Source organism: Electrona antarctica (genome assembly GCF_951216825.1).
Source record: "Electrona antarctica genome assembly, chromosome: 6".
Taxonomy (NCBI): domain Eukaryota; kingdom Metazoa; phylum Chordata; class Actinopteri; order Myctophiformes; family Myctophidae; genus Electrona; species Electrona antarctica.
This window is the reverse complement of record NC_136811.1, coordinates 34,899,891-34,923,340: the sequence shown is the minus strand read 5'-3', so window position 1 is coordinate 34,923,340 and position 23,450 is coordinate 34,899,891. Positions and strand designations below refer to the sequence as shown.

Sequence of the window (23,450 nt, the reverse complement as noted above, 5' to 3'; positions counted from 1 at the left end):
TTGGCCTGTCATTTCTCTTTTGTCTCTCCCACTGTTGTGTTTTCTCTTCAATGCTTGTTCATTACTTTCTCTTTCATTGAACGTTTCTCTTTTTCAATGCCTATCACTGGCTCATACTGTAATATATTTCATATTTTCCATTCATTCCTTTATCTCTTTTTCTCTGTCCCTCTCCTCCATACTCCCTTTCGTTCTTTTCATTCCTCTCTCTTCCCTCCTCATCTCCCACATTGCTGTCTGCTCCCACCCACACCACCTTTAGATTGATCACAGTCATTACCTCCATTAATGAGCTGGGATAGAGTTCTTAACTGGGCCTCCCAGAGCCAGTTAGGCCACAGTGAGTGAGGATATGGATTACTGGAGGCTTCCCAGCATGGAGGGCGTCCTCGGCCAGCCAAAGTACACTTTAATCACCTGCCCTTCCAACGGCAAATGGCTCTTTAATGGCATTATGGAAGATGGGTGCACTGCGACACAAGGGCAGATACATGCATGGGTTAACACGGTGACCTTATGACCCAAGTCTTGAAATTAAAAAGCTATCTCCCCCCCCTTACATTTTCTCCTCAGCTCATATCTCTTACCTCTGGGGCTTGTCAGTTTTGCAGGGTCTTTACTGTATATTGACTGATGAAGATTAGTTACGTCTTTGCTAATCACATTTTGCAACCCTGTCTCAGGCCTGTCATTTTCAAAAAATAATACTGGATATAAAATGTTAAAAAATAGCAGATGTGCAAGCTCACACGTATCACATTGAGACACTATTTTTAATATTTGTTGTGTGACAAAGTACATAGGGCTTGGGTGTGGCACTGAACCTTAATCTACGTACTGTATCACTGTTTGCTTGTAATTTATTCTACTGCAGGCATTGTAAGTCGGAGCTAAACGCTTGCAATTTCATGTAAATGTAGTGAAAGTGAAAGTGAAAGCTCTTGCTCACACACTGTAGTTGGGAAAGAACAACACTGCATGTACACAGTGAAACACATTGTCATGTACAGTTTAAAAATAAAATGGCCACGGACAGGGACTCAGGTGATTTTCTTGCACTTTTCTGGAATCAGAGGAGGACAGGGCGGATGGTGCTGCTGAAATGTGACAGTCAAGTCTCTGTTGAGATGAGATGGCTGTGATCAAGTCTTTGAATTGTGTAGTGATTGCAGGTTGTTTTGATGCCTGGTCCACAGCAGCAGGCTGGGAATACTGTAGGTGGCTGGTAATTGCAGGGAGCTAAGAGGTCACCGCTGCTGCTTTGCTCCTGGCATAAGCATTATTCATCACAAGCGACAAGGTGGGCCACATCATAAATAGGCTACCAATTAATTGTTCGCTCACATGGTACATAGCTCGAGTTTGACATGACAGGGCAACGTGCTGTATAGTCACAAAAAGTTCCAATTATGTTGCTTATGTTGCTGTTCTGAGGCTGGTTTATGTTTATTATAATTATAACACAGTACAAGGCCTTGCAGGAGTTTAGCCGTCTAGAATTTGGTCTGTGTGGGAGTCTCTGTGTGTGTATGTGTGTGTGTGTGTGTGTGTGTGTGTGTGCGTGCGTGCGTGCGTGCGTGCGTGCGTGCGTGCGTGCGTGCGTGCGTGCGTGCGTGCGTACGTACGTGCGTGCGTGCGTGCGTGTGTGTGTGTGTCCTAAACCACCTCCCAAACCAGTATCCTATGGTGTCAGTATCCGGGTCAGTATCATGGTGTCAGTATCCTGGTCAGTATCATGGTGTCAGTATCCTGGTCAGTATCATGGTGTCAGTATCCTGGTCAGTATCATGGTGTCAGTATCCTGGTCAGTATCATGGTGTCAGTATCCTGGTCAGTATCATGGTGTCAGTATCCTGGTCAGTATCATGGTGTCAGTATCCTGGTCAGCATCATGGTGTCAGTATCCTGGTCAGTATCATGGTGTCAGTATCCTGGTCAGTATCATGGTGTCAGTATCCTGGTCAGCATCATGGTGTCAGTATCCTGGTCAGTATCATGGTGTCAGTATCCTGGTCAGTATCATGGTGTCAGTATTCTGGTCAGTATCATGGTGTCAGTATTCTGGTCAGTATCATGGTGTCAGTATCCTGGTCAGTATCATGGTGTCAGTATCCTGGTCAGTATCATGGTGTCAGTATCCTGGTCAGTATCATGGTGTCAGTATCCTGGTCAGTATCATGGTGTCAGTATCCTGGTCAGTATCATGGTGTCAGCGCAGTACAGGCTTAGTGGCAGCTCTGTTTAGTATTGTCCATTGAGTCTCATGCCATAGTCCTTGTTTGGCTTTGATGATATCAAGGTCACTCAGGCACACAAACATCTGGGCTGCCTGCCAAACACTCTTTATTCTCAGGAATTCTGATATAGGCAATTCATTTAATATTTGGCAATCAATTATAAATCTATTTAGGACAATGACTAATCATTGCATCCGTTTTTATAAAATGTATTTTCAAAAATACGTATTTGTATCTCAAATACATTTATTTATCTGATCAGTATTTCGTATTTTTTGTGTATTTTCGCCCATCTTTGCTCGTGTCCAATCCGGTGCACTGTCTGCTTCATACTAAACAACTAAAACCCCTCACAAAATATTCAGAAACGTAACTTTGGTCGATTACTTCTCCCTTTCAATACCAATTGGTATTGTATTTGATATAATTTTATCGAATTACGAATGGACCCCAGGAAGACGCCACATTTGTCCCTTCAGGATAAGGCCTGTGCAATAGGGCATGTGGAAGCAAGCTGTTTTGGCATTGGCAGAGTGGCAGCATTATTTCCCTAGGGCTCCACACTAGGTTCTTACTGCCTTGCCTGTTTTACTGCTGTTTTATGCTCCTTGCTATTGTTTTTTATTGTCTGAAGGCCACTGTGTTTTTGCTTGCTTAATTGTTACTTTACGTTTGTGTTCTGTTGCCCTGTAAAGCACTTTGCGTTGCATTTTATGACATGAAAGGTGCTATTATTATTAATAATAATAATAATAATAATAATTATTATTATTATTAATATTAATATTATTTGGTGTTGGCCCTGGTACCATTTGCTGGCAGGTGTGTGCCAATCACAGGCGTGACACATTATAACTTTTTAAGAAAATCGGATTAAAATGCTTTTTTATCGAACAATACTTATAACAATATTTGAAATCTGAACGTCTATGTAGACGTTAACGTAGTAAATGGAGCAAGTGTGCAAAACAGGTTGAATCCTTGGCTTAATGGTTAAGTGGTTAACCACGGACAGGTACTGATTGGACGGACAGACCATACATTTGGGGGACGGGACATACATACACTACATACAGAAGACATATGGCTGAACATAAAAATGTATTCCTACATACTGTATATTTCTATCATGTTTCATAACATAACAACCTTACCTAACCTTCTTGTCAGAGGTCTAACGGTACAGCATAGTTTCTATTGGTCTGACAGTGTTAGCTCTGACACCTGCTGGGACAATATGAGCCATCCATAATGGCTCGCAAAAAATAGCATGACATAATTCACTATTGATTTGTTCTCTTGGCTGGCTGATCTTCATTTCACGTCATTGGAGTATGGAGAGCTGAGAGGTGCTGGCATAGATCAACAGGTGCTGCCAAGACAAAATAAAAATGTTGTTAAATGAGCGTGCAGTCCAGTGTATTGTGCACTGCACTGTGACATGTGGTATTCTTTTGGGGTCAAAGTTCATTGATGTATGACTGACTTTAATCCCAACATTTAAGACACTTGTAACACAATAGGGTTTTCTATAGCAGATTTGCCCTCAGCAGCGAAGCACTTTCTGATAATCAATGGAATATTGGATCATATTACAGTGTCTGTTTATCTTGATAACCTGTACTGTATGTAAATTGCATTTTAGTTTCGCTGTCATAATTCCCATACATCACATAGGCATTTAATCGATTAGCTAAGAGGTCCCCAGAATACCTAACTAAGAAGTTCCAATTGCATTCAGAATAGGTGAAAAAGTGATGCGGAGTATTCCAATTCCTATGTACGATAGCACAACAATAACCATAGCATAACAATAACCACATTATATATACAGTCTATAATTAGTCCCCTAGGGCTCCACACTAGGTGACCGAAAATATCCGACCTACATTGCAATGGGACGCATTGTGAGCTGATAGCATATAGTGTTCATGTGGTTAACACATATTTCCATAACATTTCAAGGTTAGCCACATTGCCCAGACTGTTTACACAGCTTTTGCCAAGTGCATAATGAAACCTTGAAGCAAAGGATTGATTCCATGCTCACAATGTGTTTCCCCTGACAGATGCAGCACCCCTACAATTAACCCCTGTGCTCAGACTGGCCAAACCTCTGGTGTCACTGGGTCTCCCTGTCACCCCTACGCTGCCATACCTGCCAACGGCATCTCCAAACAACACCGCCACATCTCCAGCCATGGAGTCTACCTCAGCCGTCGGAGGGGAGGACGATGGATCAAAGCCTGGCTCGCCTTCAGACCAAGGTTATTATAGTTTTGCATTTTGTCATTAGTATTTATTTTTAAATGTAAGAGTTTTAGTTTAGTTGTAGTTTTTCATTGTAATATGGGGTTATCAGGGGTGAGATTCAACAAGCTCAGAAAAAATATTATATTTCAAATTATTTTAAATTATTATTTTCACTATTTGTAAAGAAAAGAATATTGGAAGATTATTAGTTTATTTTGTAAAAAAAGGAAAGGAAACACAATTCAGTTAGTTATCTTTTAGTTGTCGTTTTTTGTGTGTTTTATTTGTATTTAATTTAACTCAATTCTAGTTTAGTTTAGTTTTCTTTGTTAATTTTAGTTAACTGTAATAACCTTGCTTCAGAGCCAGATACGGAGCCAGAGGCCAATGGTGAAGCAGAGGCGGACAACGAGACAGAGGAGGAGAAGGCTCGACGTCTTCTATACTGCTCGCTCTGTAAAGTGGCTGTTAACTCTGCATCCCAGCTGGAGGCTCACAACAGCGGTGAGAGACACGTCCTGACATTTCTGCTGTGTCCCTGCGGCTTGTGAGCCAAGTCACTTACCCTTTAATGGGTTTTTGCAGGGGAGTTTCTTCTTGGCAGTAAAGAGCATTTCCAATGAAGAGTTGTTTATCAATTGATTTTGAGTTTCTCTACTCTCTGCACAGTAAAGATTGTATTGTTAATTTAACACTGAGATTGTACAACTGTGCCCATTTTTGTTACATTACAATTTCTTATTACAAAAGGATTAATTAACTGAGGATATTATTGATTGTTGCAGAGCTGTCTGAACAGAGGACAAAACGATTCAGTGTTGAAAAAATAGCTCACAGCTCGTGTTAAATAAATATTTGTATGCTTTTTACACACTTGTTTTCATTTCTCATTACTGCTGGTCTTTGCTCATGAGATCAGTGCAGTGAAGGCTAAACCAAACTGTAATTTCTGCCGTGTGTCTCTAAAGGAGGCTAGCCGTCTATAAGATTGTCTGCCTGGAACGTTCAGTGGGCAAATGTGTCATGCCATCTCTTCCAGGAGTTCAACTTATATTAATACCGCACGCACGCACGCACGCACGCACGCACGCAAGCACGCACGCACGCACGCACGCACGCACGCACGCACGCACGCACATACACACACACACGTTTTAGGTTTACTTAAATGTTTAGCTTTTTATAACGGATGTCAGTGGGGCTCCGATCGGGCTGAAACCATACCCAACTTTTGAGATGACTGATTACATCCATAATAAACTAGGAATGAAGGCTATGACCAACTAGGAAACACTGGGTGCAATATCAAGCATGTGATCCAATAATGAGGTTAAAAACCTTTTTGTGAAATAAATAAAGTCTGCACACTGGCTCTCGGCTCCACTTTTTTATTGCTGCTTTCTAAACAGCAATAAAAAAGTGGAGCCGAAAGCCAGCGTGTAGACTTTATCTATTTCACTGTTGATCTGCAGTTTGTCCAGTACCTGCGTTTTGTTCCTTTTGGTTTTCTTATCATAAAATGTGGCTTCCGCATCACTATTTTATTTGTATTTATTGTGTAGGTACGAAGCACAAGACAATGATGGAGGCCAGGAGTGGCGTGGGCGCAATCAAGTCCTTCCCTAGGCCAGGGGTCAAGAGCAAATTAACCCCACCCGTCAAATCAACAACAGGCCTGCAGAACAAAACATTCCACTGTGAGATCTGTGATGTCCATGTCAACTCAGAGACCCAACTCAAACAGGTGTGTCAACTTCAACTCCAACTTCAAGTTTATTGTCATGTCACAAGTTTACAGGTTTAAAATCGGTGACATTCTTTTCTTTACAAGCGCCAATGATTTGCAGTCATAGAGAGAATAGAGAAAGAAACATCAAAGTCAGATAACAATATCAGCTATACATGATATGGTACATACGTATATAGAAATGCTGCCCCTACCAGTCTTTTAACCCTAGACAGTCTATCACTCAGCACTTAGATTTATTACCGGGGAAAGCTACAGCATCCTTTATGACAGGGTAGGTTGGTCTTCCCTCTCGAGATCTAGGGTAGCTACCATCCTACATCACTTTGCTGCTAGACTGCTGGGGGGGAAAAAGCACTCACCATCCATCTTCAACCGCTTATCCGTAGTCGGGTAGCAGAGGCAACAGATCCAGACTTCCCTCTCCCGAGCAACATTAGTGACTTCCTCCTGGGGGATCCTGAGACGTTCCAAGGCCAGTGAGTCGATGTGTTTCCTCCAACTGCGCCTTGGTCTGCCCCGGGGTCTCCTCCCAGTGGGACGTGCGTTGAGGACCTCCCTAGGGAGACGCCAGATGCCCGAACCACCTAAGCTGGCTCCTTTCCAGGCGAAGGAGCAGCGGTTCTACTCCGAGTCTCTCTCGTGTGACTGAACTTCTCACCCTATCTCTAAGGGAGATGCCAGCCACCCGTCGAAGAAAACTCATTTTGGCCGCTTGTATTCGCGACCTTATTCTTTCGGTCATGACCCACACTTCCTGACCATAGGTGAGAGTAGGAACGAAGATTGCTCGGTAGACAGAGATCACTCACCAGCACTCGCCAGCACTCACCTCAAGTGACTGGCTTGCCTGTTATTGTAGATTTGTTTTTATGTTTTATTTCTGCATATGTCTTAATTGTTGATTTTGTGTGTGTAATCTCAGCAGCATTGCAAATGAGGGTGAACCTCAATGCTCTTTTCGAGAATAAATAAAGGTTTCAATCAATATACTTACATGTACTGTATATCCTCCAACGATACACTGGGCGGTCTGCACCACCCTCTGTACCGCCTTGTGGTTGAGAACGGTGCAGTTCTCATAGCAGGTGGTGAATGATGCAGCAAGTAAGGATGTTCTCATGGTGTTGTTGTAGAACAGCCTGAGGATGGTGCTGGATTTCTTCAGCCGTCTGAGCTGCACATGGTTGGGTCCAGACTCCAGACCTAGATCTCTGAGCTTTGCGTCTAGCTATGCAGGAAGTATTGTGTTGAATTCCAAGCTGTAGCTGTCAGGTGAGAAAGGGTGGTGTGAAGAGCCATGGCAATTGTGTCGGTGGATCTATTTTGACAATAAATTGTGGCAGGCAGCATGAAACAAATGTAGTCCCTCGTCAACCTCTCAAAGCATATTTGCTGACAATTGAGGTGACAGAGACAGCTCTCCAGTCAGTCAGATACGTTAGAACTTGGAGTGCTTGGGGACAGCCATAATGGTGGATTGAAGCCTGCGGGGACCACAGCCTGGGAGAGGGAGAGGTTGAAAATATCCACAAACACTAGCTCCCACCAGCTGGTCCACACATGCTCTGAGGACACAGCCTGGGATGCCATAAGTGTGTGTGAGAGAGAGACTATAGGGACAGCATGTGGGCGTGTGTGTGTGTGTGTGTGTGTTTGTGTGTGTGTGTGTGTGTGTGTGTGTGTGTGTGTGTGTGTGTGTGTGTGTGTGTGTGTGTGTGTGTGTGTGTGTGTGTGTGTGTGTGTGTGTGTGTGTGTGTGTGTGTGTGTGTTTAACTTGTTGTTAGCTCTTCTTGCACTCTTTATTCTATCCCTTTGTTTGCTGTGATTGATGTTTGATGTTATCTATGCTGCTGCATTGTCTGAAGGAAGCCAAACAAAAATAAGTTTTACTCTTATGTACCTTGCATGTGATGCACAAGATGTAACGATAAAGTACAACCTGGAACCTTAAACATTGACCTCACCCAGTGAATGAATAGTTTATTTCGGTGCTCTACATTTACATGGTAAGTGGTTCATCATTTGCATTTACGTTTTTACAAAGAGGTGGCACCGAAAAGGTCTAGGCTGAAGCCGAAGCTTATTTTGCCTAGCCTTTTTTAAGAAAAGAAACAAAATACAAAGTTAATACAAAGAAAATAAACAAAATACAAAGGAAACAGAAAAAATAAATAGAGCATTCTACTCGTAGCGCTGTTCCTGGCTTGAGAGCTTTAACTTGATGAACTCTTTCATTCTGTCCTCATTGGCTCCAGGCCCACACCATTATTATTCCAATTAAACGTCTGTCAGTATAACAGTATATTTCTCATGAGTCATGACAGTGTAGTTGAAATCTCTGGAAAGGAATTTGTGTTGAATCTTTGGCACATTCCATCCATCAAGTTTTATTTTATTTTATTTCAGGCAGACAGGCACTATGTTAAGTTCAGCTGTGCTTAAGTCAGCGGCAGCGCCAGCCTTGACATTTCTTACTGGCAGATTATATACATTTTTAATTCAGAGACTTTGAGTGAGCACTTTTATATGGCATCATCCTAAATGAAGACAATTAACTTTGACACGTTTCAGTTTCAGCTTGATTCAGTCCTGGAAGAATAGGAAACATGTTATTAAATCCATTTTAAACACTATATGAATGTCTGACTAAATGCCATTTTCCTAAATCTGTCATTGCTCATTGGCATGTGCCCACTAAATTGTTAGACTTATACATATTTCCTACATACTGTGTGTGTGTGTGTGTGTGTGTGTGTGTGTGTGTGTGTGTGTGTGTGTGTGTGTGTGTGTGTGTGCGTGCGTGCGTGCGTGCGTGCGTGCGTGCGTGCGTGCGTGCGTGCGTGCGTGCGTGCGACCGTGCGTGCGAGCGTGCGAGCGAGAGATGCGAGAGAGAGAGAGAGAGAGAGAGAGAGAGAGAGAGAGAGAGAGAGAGAGAGACATATTTTAGGGATTTAGCCATGGTTCTTATCCAGAGTGGGAATGTTGTTGCTTGCAGAGCCATTTCCACAGAATTCATGGCTTTTGGTGGAATAATATATTATATATATATATATATATATATATATATATATATATATATAGCTTGAGAGCTTTAATTTATATATCTCTGCCAGGAAATCATTCTTTAGGCCCTGTGTGTGTGTGTTTGTGTGTGTGTGTGTGTGTGTGTGTGTGTGTGTGTGTGTGTGTGTGTGTGTGTGTGTGTGTGTGTGTGTGTGTGTGTGTGTGCGTGTGCGCGCGTGTGTGTGTGTGTGCAGTCGCGCATGCATACAGTAACAATTGCACTCGCTCTGACAGTGCACATCAACTTGAATGTTGTATACCTACTGCATTATTTGTCAATATACCGTATGGTTACAACCGAGTGGCTCTAATTAAGATGATTTGGTGTTTGATGCAGCTTGTTATTGTTTAATTCTCAGCACATCAGCAGCAGACGTCATAAAGACAGAGCTGCAGGTAAACCAGCCAAACCCAAGTACAGTCCCTACAGCAAGCCACAGAAAGGTCTGAGCAAACAACCGGTGAGTTCCAGACACAACATCCACAACATTTTTAATTTAGATAGATACATATCAGCTCAAGAGTAATACCTATTTGTCTAAACACAACACCTACACTGACAAAATAATTGGTAGTAGAAGGATTTATCATTTTAATTTAAGCCCTGATAAATTATCAACATTTCTTTGGAATACAAAAATATGTTGCCATTGATTTACAGTCTGGTACATTTACAGGTACAATAAAAAAGAAAGTCTGAGCCCAGCACTCTAGGCTCACTCTGGTGGTATGCAGTCTTGGGTCAAATACTATTTCAATTTCATTATTCTTGTTTGATTAATCTGTAAGGGGCACCAACCATGAGTGGAGGTTTACCCAGTAGAATGTCAGCCGCAGAAGATTATTCTAAATACACCATCGCTCATTTAATTGAGTTTGTATTTGTATTAGTTTGCTCACATCTGATACTGAAGGAATGTTCAAACAAATACTGAAAATGAGTTGAACATGGAGACTTGTGTATTTTGATGCACATTTCCAGTCCATCTTTACCATTGTGTCCTTCCATTCATCTGCACTAGAGCAAATTAATCTTCTATAGCAATGATTCCCAACCTGTGGGCTGCGGCCCACTAGTGAGCCGAGAGGGTTTTACACGTGGGCCTCCAAATAATTGTCAAAACACAGTAAGATTTGAATGATAATATAACATTAATAATATTTAAAACGTACATTTAAAATCTCGAAAATGTTGTTTTCATAGTAATACCATTAAATAGCTATAAAGTATACTACATTGGTTCCATTGATCCAGAACACAATTGATTGACTGATCATTAAAATGCACATGGCCCACCTGACCATTAAACACGGCAGCCGATAAGTCCACGAACGCTGTCAAGATTTTTAAGTGATTTTCAACTGTTCATATGATCACATCTCAGCTGTGGTGGTGTGTCACTTGAGAAAAATAGGTCATTCTAACGCTAACAACCAAGGTGCAGTCACTGCTGCGTCTGGTGTGTTATTAGACCTTGCAAAACAGGACACCTCTGCAACTCAAATGTTGGGTGCCGTGTTGAACACAGTATGATGATTAACCACTTAAAACCTCTAGACTTATTAAACTGGACCTGAGTTCGTTCTGAGAGCTTATTTCCATCTACACAACATCTCTTCACCAACAATAACCAGCAACACGTCACATTGCGACACGTTGTAAGCTTAATGTTCCCCCCAGAATATTCAAATAATAAAACAATAACAGTTTAGCTAATATAAGCATGTGCTCTTACTGAAATTGACGAGAAGTAAACCTTGCCCATTTGGTACTACTTCAAGCAGATTGAAATAAATGCAAAAAAACTAAAACCTTTTTATCCAAGCCTAGAGTAATGGATAGAGGAGCATTGTGGCTGATGTGGAGAAGCAAAGTCAGGCTGTGTGCCTGACTTTCCATCTTAGCTTCCTTGAAATGGCATCCATCACACCCACTGTTGGCTGAGACAAAATGCAGGGGTTAACAGTATGGGGGAAATTACTTCTCTGAAACCCATCATCGACTAAGTTAACGAAGACGAGGATCTTCGATGAGCAGAGAGTAAAGAATGCTTCCCATAGGGTAAAAATGCCTCAGTCAGTGATTGATAGTCCATGATAATTGATGCCATTGCGGTGCTGTGAAACCTGAACTTTTCCATTACTGATACAAAAAATTAAGTCAGATAACTTTTGTGACCTTTGTAGATTTTTGTTTATTTGCTGAGATGGTTTCTTTCTGTTCCACTTGTTTTCCACTTGTTTTTTTCCCCTCATATTTATTTATTATGTATGAATTTGTCTTTTTGCTCTTTATTTTCTCTGTGTAAATAATGATTTCCCTCGTGTTCAAAAGTTATGCTTCAAACTGGATTAGTTTCACACCGCTGGACTTTATCATTAGTGTCCTGAGGTTATGTTTTAAAAGCCAGTTTGCTTATTTGACTATTACACCGTGTCATTTGAGGATGGGAGTGATTTGTTTTGTTTTTATATATCTACTTTCTCCAGCAGGCAAAGTTGACCATTGGAAAGGACATTTGCCAGCCTCTGACTTCACACATCATGCCTGCACACTTGGCAGCAACACTTGCCGCAGCCCTAGGCAACGGCTTCTCCCTCCGCTCCGCACACACTACCAACCACGGCCCAACAACCACTACCCTCTTCCAAGCACAGAGCCTCCAAGCACTACTTCGCCCGGCCCCTGGGCCCATCAGGACCTCCCATCCACAGATTCTGTTCGCCCCCTATTGACCCATCTGATATGGTGCTATGCAGACCCCTTCCATCAAGAACCAACCACAAACTTAACCCCCCCGGGGGGAAGGCTGAGGACGTTTGTTAGAATCCATGAACCTTCTGTATATCTGGGCTACCTTCATCCTCCATCATTCAGTGATGAGTGAAACAAAAGCATTTTGGGGATGCTACTGATTGTAACTTGGCCCTTCTTGGAAGATCTCTCAAGATCCACAGTGTCAGTCCACCATTTGAAGCTAAACAGACTGCAGTCCAGAGGACTTTGAATTGAATTTATTTCTCTAATATATTTCTGATTTGTTATAGCCTATTAAGAACTACCCTTCAATGCGCACATAGTCAAGTCATTTTGTGTGCCATTCTTGTGCCCATGGTCTCTACTGAAACCCTGAACCTGGACCTGTATTTTACCGCAATAATGTATAAGACAAACCCTTGATGAACTATGCAGTGTCAATCCGTGTGCAATGCAAGGCACAATTTCAGCTCTAGCTAAATGTGGTAGGGATGTACTGTACTATGTACTATTTGTAAAGATACAGTGTGGTACTAACATCATTGCTTTAGTGGAGGTTACCATCACTCATAGTTTAACATGCTGTTTATGATTAGAAAACAAGTCCTTTGCTGAATGCACTTTAAAGCCTAATTTATGCTACCTTGACAGTGTCAAAAATAACACTTCATTTTAGATGAAATGATGTTATTTTTGCCAAGCAACACGTCACATGATACTTCGTCACGGAAGCATACATTCGGTTTAAGCCTCTCCTCAGTTGATGTCTACACTAGATGGCTAGACTCTGTATTAGATGGTAAGAGTTTGTGTCGTGTTATCTCTTGCATAATGTGTTTGTATTTGTCCATTCATGCAGTAATTGTGTGTGTGTGTGTGTGTGTGTGTGTGTGTGTGTGTGTGTGTGTGTGTGTGTGTGTGTGTGTGTGTGTGTGTGTGTGTGTGTGTGTGTGTGTGTGTGTGTGTGTGTGTGTGTGTGTGTGTGTGTGTGTGCGTGCGTGCGTGTGTTTCATGTGCGCACGTCAACATTTTTTGTGAATCAAATCAATTAATTGGTGAGACATGTCTAATTGGGACAAAGTGTATGTTCTGTTCCCAGTTTGATGTTACTACAATTTAATAAGGTTAAGGTTGTAAGAGAGTGAATGAAGCAGTCAATGTAGTGTGCATGAGTGCGTTTGTGTGTGTGTGTGTGTGTGTGTGTGTGTGTGTGTGTGTGTGTGTGTGTGTGTGTGTGTGTGTGTGTGTGTGTGTGTGTGTGTGTGTGTGTGTGTGTGTGTGTGTGTGTGTGTGTGTGTGTGTGTACAGAACAGAAGTGATTGTAAGCTTGCCATCCATCATAAGCCATCCTAGTAGATATCTAGCACACATTATCACTGACAATGTCTTGGGTCAGAGGGACCACTAAGGCTTGTGTATATTACCTGTCAATGTGTATAAGGTGAACAATTTCAAATAAAAGAGTCCTACTTTGTTAATTTTTGGTTATTCCGTGTAGATCAATGGCAATTGTACCATCAACTTTAGAGGTAGATATCTGTGGTAGACATCCACACTCAACGCATGTATACTCGGTCTCCACTAGGCCAGGTAGCTTATTGTGGGGCAGCAAAGAAAAAAGAAAAGAAAAATGCAACATGGTGGAAAACAGGTCAGATGGAAACGTTGAATAGAAAGAAGAGAAGCGTTGCCGTGGTCCGTGCGGTTGTGAACTGTAAACAGGTGCTCGTTGGCGAGGGTTTGATAATGAGAATGCAAAAAGAGGTCCAAGGCACTCTGCTGCAGTCAAGTACAAAAGCCTTTATTTAAAGCGGCATGGCAAAGAGCATTAAAAAGACAGACCTACGCGTTTTGGCTATACAAGCCTTCGTCAGGGCCCAACTCCCATAGTTATGACAGTACAACATGACGTCATTATATAGCGACCACAGGTAAAACATCATGATTTAAAACACTTGGGAGAGAGTGAGATTGTTCTCCCAATTGTTTTCAATCATGATGTTTTACCTGTGGTCGCGATAATGACGTCATGTTGTACTGCCATAACTATGGGACCCTGACGAAGGCTTGTCTAGCCGAAACGCATAGGTCTGTCTTTTTATTTTATATTCTTTTATGGAGGGACAGACAGTAGGCTGACAGGAAATGGGGAGAGAGATGGGGGAGTGACATGCAGTAAAGGCCGTCGGGATCGGGAGTCGAACCCGCGGCACACTGCCAGACTGGATCACCAGCCAAGGTGCCTGGACCGCTGAGCCACAGCCCAGGCTAGGTCTGTCTTTTTAATGCTCTTTGCCATGCTGCATTAAATAAAGGCTTTTGAACTTGACTGCAGCAGAGTGCCTTGGACCACTTTTTGCATTCTCACTTGTCAGATGGAATTGGACGTAGCTTATTTGGGGAGTTGTGTAATTATCCAAGGAATCCAACGGAAATATAATTTGGATTGTCTGGCCTACGGTTCAAGAGCTATAGGACAAAATGGGTGAGCAGTTAGAGGGTATTAACAAACCTTCAATTTGGTTACCAGCACATTGTATACACATGCACGCACACATGCAAAGGTGCACAAACACAGTGTTTAAAACTGGAAATAACATATTTGACAAATGCAGATTCTGTATGTGTCTCAGAAGAATCCCGTTCAACACAATACCATAAGTCATCATCAGACACATTAAACCTAGTTGTTCAGACTCTGAACTTTTCCATGAACCCATAAGCTTATCCATCTATCAACAGGAGTATATATCGTCTCCCAAAAAGCTCCCAGTGCACTCCCTTAACTTGGCTGTCCATCCAGCTTATTTCCAGAGCCCTGCTCCCTCACCAAAACGAATGCAGCAGCCGATGTGATGACCAGGGTAGCAGCTCAGTGAGGGGGATCCCTGGCGTTGCCACCATCTTGCTCCCATTTACCCCCTCCCCTCGAATAATAATCGCAAACATCTGTAAGTGGGATGCGGAGTTCCTCTGTTTGCTGTTCCACAGAGCTATCGGCAGAATGTCATCGACTTACTCTAGTTCTGTCAGAGGGGGATATGAATTTAACACACCCTGAAGCTGAATGTCAGAAAAGAAAGCGTTGGAATGTAGATAGATTAGAGCTGAGTATACACCTGACTTCAGCCCAGGCATGGTGGGGCGGTTCCCAGTTATTGGCTAGTTGATGACTAGCATTGATTGTTGGGTCAGGACTGGAGCTGAAATCGAGCAAACCGTAGCTTTTAATACAGTGGTAGCTACGTTTCAGACAATAGCACAATGAACAGTTGATGAGTTCAATTCTAAGATACCCACCATCTTAGAAATAAGGCAGACAAAATGATTGCTACTATGAAAGTAAACATCACTCTTGAATACTTCTGAGGTTATCAATCTTGAGCCCCCTTCTCCTTTAGTAAGGAAATTTATCAGCGTAATTGTTTTATGGTCCTCATATTAATTGGCTTCAAATAGAATAGTTTTATTCTATTTGAAGCCAATAATAATATGAGGACCATAAAACAATCTAGCAAAAACACTAATAAAGATGAAATCAACAAATTGTGGCACGTTTGAGCCAGGTAAGCTCACTGCACTGCATGCTGGAGAATGTCTTTGAATTAATTCATAACCAAAAGAAAACATTTCACAAAAAGCCGACACATGAAGAAAATTCTCTTTTCATTGTCAATGGCATTTAATGTTTGTGTTGACACAAAAAGCTGATTTGTTCAGACACATATGACCTAAATTCTCCTTTCATTGTCAATGGCAAATGTGACACGTGTTGTGACGAAAAGTTCACTGGCTAACCCCGGACATGCTGACTTGTGATTCAGATCCTCGATTGCTGGAATTGGTGTAGGATTTGTCTGACCACATGAGAGAGGCTACCTTCTTGGAGCCTTTTGGCGTATGGATGACAAAAACTATATGAGCAGAATAGTCTGTGGTAACAAGTAGCAAAGGGTGCAATTTGTGAAGAAGCACAGTTGTGTTTGTGTAAGATGTGAAACTTCAAAATATACTACTAAAACTGGCCAATGACACATTTTAAACATTTACACATACATTTATTTTATTTTATTTATTTGACAGGGACAATGCTCATTAATCAACAAGTAATTTTTCAATTTCATGTAAATGGGCCAGAGTTAGCCAGAAGCAAATTTTCATCTGTAGTCCCTGAGCAGGCTCTTAAAAGTGATGATAAAACTATCCATACAAAAACACATACAATACAATACAATACAATACAATACAATACAATACAATACAATACAATACAATACAATACAATACAATACAATACATTACAATACAATGACAAATAAACATGGACAACATGGTAGGCCTACAGGGGACAGGAGAACCACAACCAACCATATTCTGTAGAATAAGAAATATATACAATGTGAGATGTCACTTCTCCCTCAGAACAAATTCAACCACAAAAGAGACAGAGTAGGGCAGGTCTTGAGATAGCCTTCATGTAAAAAAGAATTGACTGCCTGGCCTGGGCCGTGGCTCAGCGGTCCAGGCACCTTGGCTGGTAATCCAGTCTGGCAGTGTGCCGCGGGTTCGACTCCCGATCCCGACGGCCTTTACTGCATGTCATTCCCCCATCTCTCTCCCCATTTCTTGTCAGCCTACTGTCTGTCCCTCTATAAAAAATATAAAATAAAGGTCGGAAGCCGCAAAAAGAAAAACATTTAAAAAAAAAAGAATTGACTGCCTGCTCCAAACACCATAAAAACAGTCATCAATTTATTCTTAGAAATTCTGACATGGGGCCTGGGCCGTGGCTCAGCGGTCCAGGCACCCTGGCTGGCAACCCAGTCTGGCAGTGTGCCGCGGGCTCAACTCCCGATCCCGTCGGCCTTTACTGCATGTCACCCCCCATCTCTCTCCCTATTTCCTGTCAGCCTACTAAAATATATAAAATAAAGGCGAAAGCCAAAAAATGTCTCCTGTAGTTTAGGTTAATCCAAAAAAATGACAAGAGTCAAGACTAGCCTGTGCAAGCTGATGAGAACACGCATCAGAAACACAACGCTGTGTGGTGCAGTCACCACCCTGGGTGAAACACCCTGTTCTAGCAGCCCCCTGGGACCCCTCCTCACATTGGTTTAGTTTGGATTTTGATTGTGTTTGGTTCATGTTACACATAGTTTAGATTGGCACATACAGTTATAGCACCCAACACCCATCCTTCACTACTGACTTGATACCTCATAGTTGTCTTACATACTGTACAATAATTGAGTTATATAATAAATGATTTGTTTATGTATACTGTTATTGTGCGGACATCCTTTCTTTGTTGTGATCCTGAATTATTATTCATTATTGAATTATTGAAAACAAAAAAGGACTAGTGTGTAATAGAGCTGAGCCGCATGTAGCCTATTAACTGCTCTCCTCCCTGTTGTTCATTACAGTTTAATAACAGGGGGCCTTCTGTCATCAAAACTGGTCAAAAGTTCATCGCTTAGTTATTTTCAGCTGTTGTTCCCTTCCTGTCTTAAGGCCAGTTGGAAGAAGAAGAAAAACCAACCCTAAAGGTTAATTCACACAGGCAGGATGTTTTCACAGAGTGAACATAAACTGACTGCATGAGGCAAGAATTCCCTCGAGACAACAGAGGGCAACTCCAGGCAACTAGCTTGCATGTCCATGTACATACAGGCTTTGATTCAGCTTTATGATAAATGTCTCAATTAACATACCAGACCATAAGGATTTGACATCTTTATTCCACTCAGACATGCAGTTTACAATGAGGTAAACACACCCTCGCCTCAACCCTGCCCTGGGGCAGAGTGTCTTTTGAAACATAGTTTTGTGTGTATTTTTTTAAAAGGACACCTGCATTAAACGGTCCAGGGTTTTACAGTTTTACTGCCTTTCATGTATTAGCAGAGTGCTTCCAGGTTCACATTTGCTACTGTGGGGAGGCATATTTGCTCTGGGTAGGTCATTATTTACTGTAGCTCAGCAATTCTGTTCAAAACAACTGTGATTTATTCAAACTCTTACCAACCCATGCAGCCAGAAGGCCATAATTTTAGAGCAGAATTTAATTTTCAAAGTGACACAGCCACATGCACCACCCACCCATTCACCCACTTGGATCTCTTCGTTTTACTACTACATTTAAGGATGCAATCAAAAGTTCTAGTCCACTAACATACCATATCTGTTATGATGGTCTGGTCTGTTTAATGTATTAATTCTGAACTATTATAAATGCTGTCCCAATGATTGGGTATAAAATGTTGTGACAGCAGCTTTGTAACACATGCAACTGAATTAGAATTTTACCTGAATTTTCTGAGTACACACGCACATGCGCACGCAAGCGCACACACACACACACACACACACACACACACACACACACACACACACACACACACACACACACACACACACACACACACACACACACACACACACACACACACACACACACACACACACACAGAGATATAGCACATGAGACATAGCCATCATTTTATATATAAATATAGTAATATACCCAGAAATGAATAATACAAATTCCATACCTATCTGTACATATGTGCTATGTGTACATTTATTTTGGGGAAAAAGATACCCCTTTGGTTGTACAGCTATACAGCCTGTAAATAAGCTAAGAGAAACCCAACAGCTTTTTCCCTTTCTTGTTTTTTCTTGGAAGAAAATAACATGATGGGAACTACAGTATTCACAAAAATGGTACAGTATGTGATGTGACAATAAAGTTAATTCTGATTCAGATTCTGATATATCCTCAACACCACTATGGCACATGGCCCAACAAACATTCTGGTAAAACCCAGTCTCAAATAAAACATGGGAAGGTACGTGGAAAAACAGTGAAAGATTGTAGGTTAGGTTATATCATATGTAGTTGTCCTCCTACAATAGATCACATAATACATCTGGTTAGTGGTTACCCCTCATTCATTACATTATACTAAATATAGCAAAATGACAAAAATACAACAAAATACCAAAACATACCCAATCTGCTCAAGGCTTCCATGACCAGAAGCAGCGAGTGCATTCTCTGGCAGCGGCAGCAGCCACGGCGACGCCGCCAATTGCCGACAACAGCCGTGGCAGTGTTTCCTCTGCCGTGGCAGTGTTTCCTCTGCCACCGGCAAAGCCTCCTAATCTACCACAGACCGGCGGCTGCCGGCACCTGCCGCTTGCCAACCACAGCCATAGTGGTTGTGGATGTGGTTAACCCAGGAAAAGACCTGGATGCTCTGGAAATACAGAGGATAACAGTTGACTAACATTGTCCCCATGTCAAAAACCCTCTTAAAACCCATTCTTCTACCCTTTACTGACTCCGCCAGCATCCCAGCTCCCCATCCAAGAAATAGATAATGGATAGTGTACTTTGCAACACTTTTATCTGATGACAGCTGATCTTTTCATCACAATAGTGAACAGTTTGTGATACTACTTTGGAAGTAGTATCACAGCTCACTCATGTGAACTTCAACATGAAGTACCATATACCACAGAACATATAATGCTGGGGGTGTCTTGTGAGTCCGTTTCTGTGGACACTTTAGACAGTGTTAGTATCTTTCTGCAGAGGTTGTTTGATGACCCTCATTTGCATGTGAACACAATTGACCTAATCGTCCTATGATCTCCTTGACCAGATGATGACCACATCAATAATATGGAGCCATTAATTATCGGCTCAAGCAGATGTCACTCAAGCGAGTCGGACACTTTGACCCTGATGAATAAGCCAGAGCTATAAACACATGGAAGAGCGTGTCTGACCAGGCGGCTCCGAGCACTCAAGTGTGAACACATCTGAAGGCTGCAATAAATTATATGGACAGGGAACTTGTAAAAGGCAATCGTTCCATATCAGTGACGGAACAATATATCAGCCTACGCCCTACAGGATAGTACAAATGCCTTTACTTTCTCCATTTTACCTCAAGTGAATCAAATCTGAGTGGCAGTTGAAGACTTTAATTGCTTTAATCTGAAACATATGGAGAAAGTGTGAGCTGGATGTAGTGAAATAAAGATCAACAGGCATTAGGCTAGGTGCTGCTGGCTAGAAGGTCGCAGTGTCCTCATATAACCTTCTCTCAGCCCTGTGAAGAAATGGAAAACTTGGCATGCGATTTCATCTTGTAGGCTGTATGCTCATGGTTAAAGCTTATATCAACATCATTTCAGTGAAATTATATTACAGTGGTTTTAATGGCTGCTTGAAACAAATGTTTTGTGTAAAATTGTTTTCTGAAGCAATTTCAGACATTTCTTGGTTAAAAGGTTAAAAAAAAGAAGAGCTGTGCTCAGTATAGCACAATGCTGCCAGGAAGCACAATGTAATGAGGCATGATGTAATACAGTAAAATAGTGGTGTGTATACCTACTGTATGCAGTTACATATCTGCACTGTACAGCCATGAAGGTGTAGCACCAGTTGTACAGTACACTGTCTACTGTCTTACTCCCTCTCTCTCATACACATTCATTGTCAACCTCTTTCCATCTTCCTCTCTGCTTGGCCAGTTGTTGGCACTCTACAGACACTGTAAATGGGCCTGTTGAAGACTGAGTCAGACAGACTGAGTTGAATGTGAACAGACATTAAGACTCATAATTTGTGGGTTTTGGTGTATGCTGTATGTAAATGTATGCGTATTCTAACATTGGCTTGCACTGGAAAACCTGCAAGTTTGCATTTGTCTATTTCCGGCATCCCAATAAGCTGGAGAGACAGGAGCGTTGTAATTGGCTTCCAGGCTTGGTAGCAGTGGAACGCTTATTCCAAAGACTGGAGGCACGTTTACTCCATGGTTATAATTGAATTAGTTGTCTTTGAAAATATGTGATTATGTAGTTATTTGGCCTAGCAGCATGTAGAAGAAATATGATTCTGATCGGCCTAGTGGTATGTGAGATTAGCGGTGGACAGACAGAGAGGCGTAGGCAGGCAGGCAGACAGACGCAGGCAGACAGACGCAGGCAGACAGAGAGGCGTAGGCAGGCAGACAGACGCAGGCAGGCAGACGCAGGCAGACAGACGCAGGCAGGCAGACAGACGCAGGCAGGCAGACAGACGCAGGCAGACAGACGCAGGCAGGCAGACAGACGCAGGCAGGCAGACAGACGCAGGCAGGCACACGCACGCACGCGCGCACGCACGCACGCACACACACACACACACACACACACACACACACACACACACACACACACACACACACACACACACACACACACACACACACACACACACACACACACACACACACACACACACACACACAGACAGGCACACACACACAGGGCCTGCCCTAAAGCATGATTTCCTGGCAGAGATAAATGTTAGTGCAGAGAGATCATTAATTACCACTTAAGTCTGATAAAACCTCTGGTCATTTTATTCAGTGAATGACAAGCTACAACTAACCTTCTAATAACAACATTTTTGTTGTTGTATGCAGATATTAAGGAGAATTTCATTAAATAATTTGACAATATTGAACCAATTATATTTGTCAATATTGAGAGTAACTTCAGCTCATGTCTAGTCTACAGCTAATACCAATTTATAGCATGCTGTCCCTCAGACTTCACTGGAATGCTGCAACCATCATAGCACCATGAGGAAAATAACCATAATATATTCAGCCGGTAGAGTTATCACCGTAATGAGACTGTCATGGCAGCGACATCCCAGGGTTGCTGTTGACAGGTGAGACAGGTGACACGTGCCACTGGCTATGGAGATCACAACAGGCATCAGAAATGACTTTCAGGAGGTCTCACCTTGTGTTTTTCTTTCACATATTAAACACAACCAGGAAGGAAGACTGAGGGACAATGGCCCATTTAAACTCTCCAGTGATATTGATATTTATTGACAGTAAAGGTGGCATGTTTTGTGAGTGGTCCCTAATCGAATTAGGCTACGTACAGTATAAAGCTGCTGGCCTTCCAATTTGATGCCAATAGACATACCATAGCAAAAAAGACAAAAACTGTGTTTGAAAACCTTTGGTGCGTACAATAAATTGAATTGGTGTAGGGCAGGCCTATGATAAATTGAAGAAAAGGGTATGAACTCAAAAGTAGAGATTTGGGATCAGAGACAGAACTGATACCATAAAGCATTGTTACAGTCTAAGTCTAATCATCTCTATCCATGTGCATTAGGCCTACAATTCTATACACAATGGAAATGGTGATAGTGGGGTTTCCAGTGAAATTACTAAAATAAAAATTCACAATCAAAGAAGTAATCCCCCCCAATATATGTTGTGCTATAGTAAAGAAGTCTTGGTCTGTACTCTGTTAAATGAATATATCAGATGGTATCCAGTAGTGTGCTACTGCCTCCCTATGGCTAAACGAGTAAGGACACACTGAGTAACATAGGTAAAAGCCACATTCAAAACCAGTGACATTTTTGGCAAGTAAAATGCTGTAAAGTATAATGTGTAAAGTGTATTTCTTGTAGTAATTCAATGAGATACAATTCACTTAACCTAACTACTGCTGTTGATGCATGTCAAATATACACAGGAATTATGTAAAATAATGAATTATTAATAACAAAACATGGCAGAACCGTTCTGCCAAGTTTTGTTTATAGAACATTCTGAGGAAATCTGCATTGTACCTTAAGAAGAACTTCCCTGCTGGGATTTCCCTAAAGTGTTGGGACTAGGGAGGAAGAAAACACTGAATGTGTGCATTATGTGCTGCTGGCTAGCAGCCCTGCCAATTGCCATTATGGATTATGCAGCCATTCTGCGAACCGTCAGAAGTAAAAGATAATTCCCTTTGCTCCTGGATGAACTCCTGGATGAACATGTTGGACATAGGAGTCACAGGGGTGGCAGTGGCTCAGGAGGTGTGTAGAGCTGTCGCTTGGGAAGCGGAAGGTTTCTGGTTAGACCCTGATATGGCAGCTGACCAGGCAGTCAGCACAAGTTTATCACCCTGTCATTTTACTGCTCCTCTTACCCAGGTCAAATAAAGGCAGGGTATGTGATATATACTGTATAATATAATCAATATACTGTATTTATATTATTATACAGTGTACTATACAGTGTCTCTATAATTTATGGCTTTGGGAGGCAGTAATAAATGTCCATTAATAAAGAATGCCCTTTCAAAGGACAGTTTGAGGTGTATTCCCCATTTAAAGGTCAAAACGTGGCCACAAAAGTGCTTTTGTTGCTAGGGAAATGAGGGAAACAATTCTGTGGGAAGGTATGCAGCAAAATGAAGCAAACAGGAATGGACTTCAATAGCATAGTACATCTGCAATTGAGGACACCTTCTTGTCCAGGCAAGAGTGTCATTTATTTGATGCTCAGATTATTCATTCATGATAAAT

General features: G+C 41.9%; 1 protein-coding gene across 2 annotated transcripts in view; it reads left to right on the top strand.

Annotated features, from left to right (window-relative positions):
• znf385d (zinc finger protein 385D) overlaps positions 1-12,952 on the top strand; it is a 59,924-nt gene extending 46,972 nt beyond the window's left edge. For both annotated transcript variants that reach the window (XM_079503180.1, XM_079503179.1), the window contains exons 5-9: positions 4,307-4,504; positions 4,854-4,994; positions 6,053-6,234; positions 9,663-9,764; positions 11,794-12,952. In XM_079503180.1, the coding sequence (XP_079359306.1) occupies positions 4,307-4,504; positions 4,854-4,994; positions 6,053-6,234; positions 9,663-9,764; positions 11,794-12,039 (869 nt within the window). In that variant the 3' untranslated portion in view covers positions 12,040-12,952. The remainder of the gene's footprint in view (positions 1-4,306; positions 4,505-4,853; positions 4,995-6,052; positions 6,235-9,662; positions 9,765-11,793) is intronic.
• The last annotated feature ends 10,498 nt before the right edge of the window (positions 12,953-23,450 follow it).